The sequence below is a fragment of the Ceratina calcarata genome, unplaced genomic scaffold (assembly GCF_001652005.2).
Source record: "Ceratina calcarata isolate Rehan_Ccalc_2016 unplaced genomic scaffold, ASM165200v1 scaffold235.2, whole genome shotgun sequence".
In the NCBI taxonomy this organism is placed as follows: Eukaryota; Metazoa; Arthropoda; class Insecta; order Hymenoptera; family Apidae; genus Ceratina; species Ceratina calcarata.
The window spans coordinates 81,459-93,274 of record NW_017145399.1 but is presented as its reverse complement, the minus strand read 5'-3'; the positions used below and the strand labels follow the sequence as shown (position 1 = coordinate 93,274).

General features: G+C 46.6%; 1 protein-coding gene across 1 annotated transcript; it reads left to right on the top strand.

The window, feature by feature from the left end:
* Positions 1-4,084: 4,084 nt before the first annotated feature.
* LOC108622725 (transcription factor Sox-21-B) lies at positions 4,085-11,585 on the top strand. The gene is made up of 2 exons (XM_018020783.2): positions 4,085-4,780; positions 8,837-11,585. Exons 1-2 carry the CDS (start codon positions 4,578-4,580, stop codon positions 9,609-9,611), a joined length of 978 nt encoding a protein of 325 aa, XP_017876272.1. The 5' UTR covers positions 4,085-4,577; the 3' UTR covers positions 9,612-11,585.
* Positions 11,586-11,816: the final 231 nt, after the last annotated feature.

Genomic DNA, 11,816 nt, shown 5'->3' with positions numbered 1-11,816 from the left:
ACGTATCTTCGTCTGTTTACGGCTCACCTTTAAGGAATCGTTTTTGAGGGACCTGATAACGGTGGATCAGACTTTGTTTGTACGGCTGTAGAAATACAGACAACATGTAAGATCTCCAGATTCGATAGGTAAAATAGAGTATCTACAACGAAGTAACGTCGAGACGAACGATGCGACGGAGTGATAACAGGGTGCGTGAACGAAGATTAGAAACCCGTAAAGATAGGAATTCACGTATTTGACGTGACTACAAAAATTAAGTTGGAAGAACGTTTCGTTTGTAACACGGTCTTCGGAGCCGCGCGTGACGAAGCGTACTCTTAAAGAGGAGCTCCCACGAGCCGGCCAGCAAACTAACCACCGCTATCATTAGCGGAAAATGAGGTTCCACATACGAGGAGAATATCAAAAGGATCATCGGTTCTAAGGCAAACGGCGAGATTAGTATACGTGCGTGCTTGTCGCGCGCGAGGGTGGCTGCACCCCCGTTTTATGACAGATTCGAGTCACATACGACGAGGCCAGTCCCCCGCCACCGTTCGATCTATTCATCGTATATAACCCCCGAACGGGACTCCATAAAATACTACCCTTCCACGCGATTTTGTTCGGGCGAATAAGTTACCGTAGCGGAGGCTCTATTTTGATACGGCGCGATGCGGCGACGCCTGGCCGAGCGAGCCGCATGCTGAATACCGAATGCCGGCGTGTACATATTCGGCCAAACAAAGTGGAATTCGATTTTACGAGACCTCGAGGAACGCTCCCGATACGGACAATCGAGTCTCGTTTACGGGGAACGCCCTTTCGCGGCTACCTCTTTTATCTTTTCCATCCTCGCGACACCATCCGCGTCCGTACTACGAATTCGCTCGATCCGTCGAGAAACCGATAGCTCCTCCCGCTCGAAGCGTTGACGACATTTCAATTTCCGATTTACTAAGAATTGATCAATTTCAGACTTTTTCTAATGATGCTTTTTCATAACTAAATACCTTTTAAACCAGTTTCATATTTTATGAAAAATAGACGTAGTGCACTTTCTGCCCTTCATTACCGGGCAGCGTTGAAGAATTCGCGACGTCTTGAATTCTGGGGACGCATACCCCCTTCTCGTGTATCCGGCTGGATACAGCTGGCAACTGGTCGGCAGAACGGCGCGCGATAAAAGGACAACAAAACGCCACGAGGCGTGGCGATTAACTGAAACAACCGGCCCGACAATGGAGTAATCAGCGAGCTTTTCGACGCCACCCCCGCCTCTCGCGTCAACCCCGGTCCTCAACGCTTCGCGCACCCCTCACGTGCCTCTTACTGCCATTCGGCGTCACGGGACACCGTTTTGTTGTCGCTGCAGCAATCGCAGCGACGATTCCTCGCGAGTGCCCTTTGTCAAGTCGCCTTCTTTTCGTCACGTCTGACGAGAATTTTCCCAGACGCGGGAACTTCGAGAATTGGATCGACTCGTGACAGGGATCGGTGTTGATTGCTCGTCGGATTGTATCGTAAATAAATAACAAGAAAAGTTGTATTCGCGATGGAAATAATTTAATTAATCGCCTGCACTATTGTAAATATCGAGCACCAAGAAGAAATCCTTCTGGACGATTGCCGTATCATTCACACCGATAGAACCAGAATATCGCTGCTGAAACAGTTGAAATCAAGGCGGGGAAACAAACACCAACAACATCGTAAATTGATCGAAGATGGCAAAGAAAGTGTTCCCTGGAAAAGAGGGGAAAGCGCGGTGTCCCAAAATTAAGGAGCCGTCGGCGACGGGCCACCGGAAAGCCAGGATTGTTTCATTGATGAGGGAGCATTCAGGGCCGTAGCAGTCGCCGGGACCGAAAGTGGGCACGCGGTGGGTGAAACGGGGGGGGGACACGATGATGCCACGACGTTTACGAGTTCGCTCGGCAACCCTCTTTCGACGGACCACGGTGCGCGATGAATGGTATAATCAGTGGTCGCGTGCCACCCTACGCCACGGGAAGAGAGACCGAGACGATAGTGTAGCGGAAGGTGAGACGGATAGAAAGAGAACGAGACGGCTGATAGAGAAATTCCCTACCGCGCCTATCGGAATCGGTAGAGACGTGAAAAAGTCACTTAACGCCCCTCTTCTATCACTCTCCGTAGCCACTTCTCTTTTTTATACCGTCTCCTTTACAAACTGCTTGGAAATGTTAAAATTTTTACTGAGTACTTGTTTACGATCTTTCAATTCTTCAACTCTTTCATTCATTCTCGTCATGTAGCAATTGATACTGGCATTGAGTAAATTCATCTTCGACTGTATAATAGTATGTTTATCTTAATACATATATGGAAGATAAATCTTTTAATACCGCGACCAAACATTCCACAAAGTGGGGAGCCAAAGCGTTTCCCAGAGATAGGGACTAATTGAAAGTGTCAGTGTAGAGATAAGGGTTTGGTACAACGTCGGCTATGAAAAGAGACCCCTTTTCGAGGTCCTTTCTTCTCGTCGATGACCGATAAAAATCGCGTTCACGCCCTGCGATCGACGGAGAGTGTGCAACGAGAACGAGGGCTGGGTGAAAGGAACGTCGATACGGAACGAAACGACCGCGTGAGCGTGCCGATTTATTCACCGTCGCGTGGTGAATTTATGATCGAGTTAATAACAGAACAAATAGCTGATTACCTTCGATGATCTAAACCGAACCCTCGTTTCGTCTCCTGCGTTCCCTGCTTCTCACTGTTCATTGATTTGCCCATCTGTCCCTGATTAAATTCCGCAGCAAATTTCTTCCTGACGTATGACGATTCCCCCATGTTAATATGTATATTGTTAAGTTGTTTCTTGAGATCGTATTTAAAGAAAAATGAGGAGGAACGAAGATAGAGAGAATATCATTTAACGATCGGTGCTCTTTCTCGCCACTTCTCCCATTATTACATTTTCCGTTGACTGACACAGTTACCTATCCCTCCTTCCAGTCCGTCAGATGAATATTTCGGAATCTGCCGGAAATTCGATGGCAGGCGACCGTACAGTTGTTTCTTTATGGAAGTTGGAATTCGCTGAGATGTTACCACTAACACATAGCCCCTCTTGTCTCGTTTTACACCACTTCTCTTTATCGTCTTATCACTACGAGGAGACGTCTTCAGCCCCCGTCGACCGCTTCTTGTCGGCAAGACATTGCCGTGGCTGATAACATTTATTCCGGAGAAGTCGCCCCGCTTCTTCGCTCCTCTTCGCCTCGTACAACGGTCGAACAAAGCGAGAAAAAATTCTCCGCGACGCTCCGCTATATTAACGAGGGAGTTGATGACGTTCAACGAAATTCTGATCGAAACATCGTTCAATGTGTTCTATACATCTTCTGGAAGTTTAAACGAGAAACTGAAATATATTAAATTATAAGAGAATGTTACTTTTGTATCTTACGTTAACAGTTGGAATTTTTCAAACAATTTATCATTCTTGCGACATTCATGTTTTGATTAATAAATTACGTCTCGTTATCTTAAAGAAGGGCAGCCAAAGTTATTTATCAAATATACGCAAGCAGCGAATTTCGTAACGTCCGACTTATGATTGACTCGTGCTATTTGGAACCAATTCCGGGCGCATTGTCTCCGAAGTATCGATGTCTACTAAACGCAACGAGAGACGAATTCGGGGATGAGTTAATAAAAAAGGTCAGAAAAGCGGTAGTAGGTGATACGATAATCTGCGTAACGAACACTGGCGGAGCGTCGTCGTGACTCGAGTATGTGTCCGGCGAACAGAGAGGGACGAAGCACGAGGGTGAGTGGAACGGAGAGGAGAACATGGTCGGCGGCAACACACCTCCACCTGTTGATTGCAGCTATATCCTCCGTCCGCCATGTCGACGAAGGAGCCAATCGTGGGTATCCATTAGCCGTGGACCATGGTGGGAGAGGAAGAAGATTCCTGGTTGGACGATACGTCGGTACACCCGCGTCCCACGGGACTCCGGGCTACTCCGTGCTCCTGATTCCACCCTGACTCATCCCAGACTCCGACGTCAGAGAGGTCCTGACGGATCCTTTTCCCTTCCGCCAGTGCTCGTCACGGTATCAATCACGCTGCCACGGTGCTCTGTGCTGTCGGTGGTGTTACCTCACGTTCCCCGCCACGCTCGCGGCACGTCGAGTTTCGTCGAATTGGACGACGAACCAGCGAGCCCTCGATGACTCTTGGACATTGAAGAATGATTCCGTGAGTGAGTGAAAGGACAAGAAGGGCATCTTTCCGTGTGGGAATCTGGGTGAGTGAACACTCTTGACACAAGAAGAACGATAAGAAGAATTTCGTTAGAACTGTCAGATATCGAACTGTGATCTGATGATTGCAAGAAAAATGTGAAAATCGTTGAATTATACGAACGCGTGGTATCGTTATAGAAAAGTGTTGTGTCGCGGTATTTCTCAAGCACAGAATCATGATGCCCAAGAGTAGTGAAAAGCAGATTTTGTTATGCACAGAAACATGTGAAACGATAACTCTGAGGTAAAAAGAATCCAAGGACAGTTTGTAGAAATTAATTAAAAAAGGGATTAGAGATAGAGTGATCGAGATGTCGTCGAAAACGCTTCACAACGAACATATCAAGCGTCCTATGAATGCGTTCATGGTGTGGTCACGAGGTCAACGGCGGAAGATGGCACAAGAAAATCCAAAGATGCATAATTCTGAGATCTCGAAGAGGCTTGGCGCGGAATGGAAGCTCCTCAGCGAAAGTGAGAAGCGACCTTTCATCGATGAGGCCAAAAGATTAAGGTGAGCGTCAAGATCAAGTTCATTTATTTCTTACAACATTCGCCAAAACGTATTATGGCTAAATCACGTTAATTAAAAGTTGAAAACAGAAAATATAAAGTCATGAATCAGTATAATTTTAAACGGTATACATATTTAAAAAATAGTTTCAATAATTCTCTATAAAAATCAAATGTATTTAGCTCGAGTTTTTTTACAAGCAATAAATCTGGAAATTTTATTTCGTATCGTTTTCAATGAATGCTGGAGGATTTGTCTTTACACTTTAATTGGTCTTTAGTCACGAGTGGCCGAACGGAATTATCGCATCGAGGCGTATCTGCAATAACCGTTGAGGGGGATGAAAAAAGAGAAAGGGGGGCCGGTCGTAGTTCATAATACGGTACATTGTTGCTAAAGCTAAGGGCGTGCTACGCTAAGCCAAGGGGTGGAATAGGATGAACGAAGTGGTATTTACGGAGGTGGAGGGGACAGCCTCTTTATTACCGACCCTGAATATTTAATCATTGTTATGAGTTTATTTAGCCTGCTGCTGTAACGATGAAACAGGTCGAACGGTATTTTCATCACTTTTTTCTCATTCGCCGTCAGCGGGACTAATGAAGAAATATTAGAGCTTTAATCTTGATATTTTAATCGAATAGTAATGCTGAACGCTGTATCAGAAAGAATACATCGCGTATGGAGTAGACGATGATGGTTCAGTTTTCAACGTAGGTAAAATCCAATAATAGAATCTAACTATGGCTTTTTCCAAACAAGAATTCTCAAAATTATACGATGGGGTTAAAATACGAAGCTCAGTAATATTATTTACTGAAATAATGATGCTTGTAAAACAAACGTGAGAATAATAAAGTCGTTCCTGTGTAAAGCGATGCAATTTCAATCTTTTTCTCCTTTTTCCTACGTACTCGGTAGATCGATTTTTGAAAAAGGGAAGAATAGGAGAAAGAGGGATCAATCGAGCTGGAACCAAGTTCTATCGACGGAATGTAACATCGAATCAGCTTTTTTTATCGATGACCGTGATCGAGCTCGACAATAGGAATTATCAAACTTCGCAGTGACGCATGGTCCGTGTCAGTTGCCATTTGGTTCTCTTTTTTCCGTACTCGAATATTGCACCCTCCAATTGTCGAATTGAAAATATCGTTCCGCCTGAAGATGATTGCCGGGGTATATTATGAATCACTTTTTTAACTGCTAATTAAAATATGAAACATTTTTTAATTCTTCTTTAAAGAGCATCTTTTTCTCGGCATGAGACAAAGCGGGAACCGCTTCGTGAATCATTTCATTCCCAAATGGAAGACCAGAGAGCCGAGGAAGAGCCTCAATATTCATTTCATCCGTATCTCAGAAAAGGTCAGAATAGAGGGATAGGTGGAATATAGGGGGTGCAAAATTTCGGATAGAGAGAGAGAAAGGAAGGTGTGTAACGGCGAATCCTCTTTCCTGGCGTCGCTGACGAGTCTAGCACCCGGTAGAAACGCGAGAGGGGTTGGCACGAAATCGAGGGGGGACAGTCGTAAAATAAAGAGGAGAGGGACCGATAAAAGTCGTTCCGTCGTAGGAACGGGTTCCGTTGGAGCCGTGCGCCGTCACTGGCCCGACGTAATCTGTCCGTTCGTTCACGGCGACTCACAATGTGGCCCCCGAGATAACAAATAAAGCCCCATTGTCGCAATTGTGTGGATTTAAAAGGATTTGCGCGGCTCCTCTGCCGCGCCGGCCCCTCCTTGCCGCCCTTGGCTCGTCCTCTCTTGGCTGTTCGTTGGCTGCCACTGCCTGCTCCCTGTCCCTGTCCGACGATTCCTTCTCCACTATCACTACCTCTACCCTCTTTTCTCTCGACTTCCACGCGGAGGAAATCGAGAAGGAAAGCGAGAAGGCGAGAGTGAAAATGCTACGAGTCTTCCTAAAAGGGTGCTAAAGGGTTTTCAAATTCCTATGTCTCATGATCGAGGGATGAACAGCTCCGTCGAGTGTTTGGCTCGATGGTTGCATTTCCGGGGTTCAATTGCCAAAACTTTATTCTTCGACTTTCAATTTCGTACATAAATTGGAATTAATCCGTGGACGAGAAAACGGATGTCTATTCGGTTACATCGATCGCGGGGATAGATCTACACAGAACGTTAACCGGGAGCACGTATGTACGCACGTATCGAGAAAGTCTGTCGATCGTTGCCGCACAATGACATTTATGACGAATCGTTACACTAATGACATTCGGCGTAGCCATCGGCGGACAATCGTGACTAATTGTTATTGTTTCTTGTTGCGGGGGCCGCGAGAGCGCAACTACCGCCCGGCTTATGTCCACCGATATGATATAACGCGTTGTTTATCGCGCGGTTGGAAGTGGTGTGCTGCTCGCTGCCAGCAACGATTGGTATTGCACGTTAGTGTGCGTGCTGGTAGCGGCAGCGGCAGTGGTGGTGGTCGAGGGTTCCCAGCGAATTGTAAAGATTACGCCCGATGTTTATGCATTTATGCTGAATTATTGTCGGCGGGGCTTTACCGATGTTTATGCTGATTTACGCTTTGTGCTATCTGCCGGGACACATTGTCCCGGAATTATTATTCCGCTGCGTCACTCTCGCCACGCCGCCGCGCCGCGAGGAACCGAAATTTCGGATTTCGTTCGCGAGAGCTGGAAAATTCTCACCTCGACGTTCACCCATCCGTTCTATTCCCATGTTCCATCATACCAAACCATCGCATCAGTTTTACCAGTGCGCGAACTTCGTCCTCGTTGCCCGCCTATTCTCTGGTATCGTTCCTTCCGACCCATTTAAAAAACAATCATTGTACCTATCTGTTACGACTTCATTTATTTAAAAATAATCTGTCTCGATTATTACAAGTAGTAGCGTCAATAATCCTAGCAATGTCCACTTCAATGTACTCGAATGGTTTATGAAACCAATATGTTCCACCCTTAATCGCCGCTTAACGAGGATCGGAACACACCCCAAGTTTTCGTTAATCGAGCTCGCATACCGGGAACAGCGGCACGGAGAGCAAAATCCCTCGGCGAGATGGCCGAGGTACGATTCCATTGCGTCGCATCGTGCCGCGCGTTTCCGCGAGGATTGATTCTAACGGCGCGTTAAAAAAAGAGTTCCCGCCCGTGAAACACCTATCTCGCCCCGCTTTCTTTTATCTCCGCGAGGCGAGGCATAAATAAGGACTGCGTTTGTGCGCGCCTCTTGGGTACATAATGGAGTATTATGTGACGAAGATACCACGGGGCTCTGACTCCTCTCTCTTTCCTTTTACCCCTCGCTCGTTCTTACCCGTCGCTCTTACCAGCCCCTCGGCTGCGCCTCCGACCCGGGGTGTGTGTACAAGATATTTACTACAAATACCCATGGTGTCCCGTATCGTGTTCTAGCACCACGATAATACGTCCCTTTGTACGGATAACGGTGTGCCGAGAGAGAGAGAGAGAGAGAGATAGAGAGAGACAGAGAAAGAGAGCAAAGTTTACCGAATTCACTCTCGAGTGTCTCCTCTCGTACTTGGCGCGATTCTTCGCGTGATAACGCGACACCTTAGATTATCGACGAGGTAGATAAAGGACAGAATCATTGTCTACAGATGTACGAGAACAGTTGCTCGGTAAATCCAAGAAATGTGTGAGCAAAGATATGCAGAATAGATACGCAGAATTTTGTGGTTAAAAAATACGAAGGTACTTTTGATTCCCAAATTATTTTGTAATGACGAGTTTATCGTTTCGAATTCGTTTAAGCAGCGGTGGTAGGGATTACGCGCGTTGAACCCCTCGGAGAACTACCGCGTTCCCCGTAGCGAAACTATTCAATTAAGCAACCCCTGAAACGCTCGAAGACAAGTCACCCCACCGTATAGCAAATTTAACGATGGATTTGCGATAACGAATATCTGAAAAGTTTCATTGAGAAAGAAATTATCGTTGCGTTAACTCGTGTTTTGATTATTAAGATTAGAAATAAACATCTGTTTCCGATGTGTTCAAACGTAAAATCAGTGTAGTAAGCAGAGAAAAAAACATTTTGCTTGCAGAGCTCTCCACATGAAGGAGCACCCGGACTACAAGTACCGTCCTCGCAGGAAGCCGAAATCCTTGGTGAAAAAGGAGAACAAATTCGGCTTCTCGATATCGCCCCTGATGTCCTCGGGTGAGACCCTGAGCAACATATCGAGAGGCTTGTTACCACCTTTGGCGCCGCCTTCTCACCACTCGCTGATGAGCCACGAGGATCTCAAGATTCCCCGTTTCTTTCCACCGTTTCCCTATCCACTCTATCCCATTCAACACAAGCTCGGGGAAGAGTTCAACAGCGGAAAACTAGCCGCGGACCTCGCCTTTCAAGCTCTCTACGGAGGCAGCACATATTATTCGAGCCACCAAACGATGTCTTGGCCAGGCTTGTCAACAGCCACGTGTCTTCAGCCCAACTGCGGCTGTCCGAGTTCGCCCAAGGATCCCAAGCGGACGTACCTGCCTACGAAACTCGAAGAGAGGCCGTTCCCCAGTCCGGGAAAACCCGAGGACGACGGGTTCCCGTCGGACAGAGACTCCAGCAGAGAGGAATCCCGTTGCAGGAAACTGGATGAGGATACGTTTTCGGTATCGGCGGACAGACACCAGGAAGACAGGTCCCAGGATCGTTTCTCTTCGTCGTCTTCATCGTCCCCCACCGAGCAAACGGAGAAGACCGTGAACACGGCGGCAACGACAACGCCGACCACCAAAGTCGAGAGCGCATTCTCCGTTCAGAATCTGACGTCGTCTAGCTCGAACAACTTAGCCGGGCATCGCAATCACGTCATATGAAGGCCGCTTCCGGTTCTCCCGGACCTAAATTTCCGGGGGAACCTGATACCACCTGGATGGCCTACCACCGATTGGTGGAGGGTTCCGCCGATGCTCTCGCCGATTCCCCAGGCAACCGTCACGAACCTGAACGCTTCCACGAAGGATGACGAGGTTCAGTTTCAGGAGGAGCAAAGGAACTCTGCGATGGCCAGGTCGAGGATTCATATCGGGAATGTACAGTGATATATTGATATGAAAAATAAATTAGGGGACGGTGGGTAGTCCCATCCGAGATTGTGCTTGGAGGTAAAAAAAAAAAATACACGGAAAGATACTTAATAATACGAAATGTTCCGCGTCGAGTGAGGAATTTTAGTCGGCGGTAAAGTGACTTTTGAGAGTGCTGTAAGAACGTATGGATGAAGAAACCAGGAAGGTTTCTTGGATTGTTCGTAAACCTGTTGCGTTGTATGATAATTCCATGTTTTTTACGACTGTATATAATGTATCCACAAAGATTCGAAGACCTTTGGGTTCTCGAAGAGAGTTCGGCTTGAAAGAAATCACAGTGAATCGAGCGTGAATCGCGAACGCGCCTTCTCTAGAGAAAGCGTACTGGCCGAGGACTTCTCGACAGTAAATCGTACGTTCCGACGAGAATTCGTTATGCGAGACCGATGGTAGATACCAAAGCTGAATCGAATCGATAACTCGCCATGGTCGAAATTCTACAAAGAGGAAGAGAGAGAAAAAGAGATGCGAAAGGGTCCCTTCTGGGCAAAGCGTGTACAGGGATGCCAGAGAAGAGTCCAATTTTGATGAGATAACCAACCCTCTCGTAGCACATATTACCGCACACGTGAGCCAAAGCGGTGGCCACGGGGACAGAAAAGAGCCGCCCCCGTACGAGAGGAAAAGGAGGAGAAAAAAAAACCCTCTTCTGGCGGAGGCAAATCTCTTCTTTGGGACGCGGCCATGCGAAATAAGCCAAACGTTCTGAATGCTAACGTAGATGCGACACAGCGGACCTGCATACGCGTTACACTACCCCCCGCCCCCGCATCCCCCCTTAAAACCCCCTCGCGAGATGATTTTATTGCGTCGCGTCGCGGTGCCCGACGTCGCGCATCGATATTGTAACTATCTACCCGATACTTCCCGCGTCTTCCTCCTCTTTCTCGACAGTTTTTCTTTCCGTTATTCTCTTTCACGATTGATAGAGAGGATGATTGTGACCGGGGTCTGGTAAGTCGATGAAATCGTTATTATAGTAAATTATACGTCTGTTCAATTTTCGTAAAGCTTTCACGAAAGCTTGTGATACGTGGTTATTAATTTCGTAGACGTTTACATGTGTTGATCAGGATTTTGTTATTCCTTTTTGTTTCGAAAGATGCGAATAGTGAAAAATAATGTGATAACAAGCTTCTATCCCTTTTTGTATTGTTATTAACAAAAATGTTATTGCAAATCTGACGCATTCGTTGCCGGCAGGGATCGAAACGTCTAGTTTATTTTTCTCCACGCTGATTCCGATTGTGTTGAACGGGACATTTCAAGATAAGGCAAATTATACGGGCGTCAACGGACAATGGTCTCGACGCTGGTAACGAACGTGTTAAGCGGCTGGCCAGCAATAATAAAAGCGTTCAATTCGTGCAAATTGTTTGCAGACGCGTCGATTCTGTCCGCGAATTGTTGAATTTGTTGTCGCCGCGATTCTCGCAGTTTTATATCGCAGCTGATCTTTCGCGCGCCGGCATTTTCCAAATTTTATACACGCTTGTTTTGTTGCGCGCGTGGCGCGTATTTTTCACACGCGGCGAAATTTCGATCGCGACTCACACAAATACATTCATTGTACGTTGTGTATCGACCACGACGATCGAGCGTCACGACCGACGACACCAGAATGGAAACTAATTTACGCGTGCACATTTTTCTCCCGCATCTAGAAATTGTATACAGTTAACGAAGTTAAAAAAAAAAAAAGTAAAATAAAATCGTAACGATCGTAGAGAATCGACGATAAAAATGTAATCCAAACGCGTATCTAAACGAATAGGAACATATCTTCTGAATATATCCAGGCGAGTTCCTCGCCCGCGCCGTTTATTTTCAATGTTGAACGAGAAGAAAGAAGAGACCGAGGAACATTAGCGATCCCATAGTTCGATCTCGGTTGCTCCGTAATTAACGCAGCAGCTGCGTTCGTACCGAGAC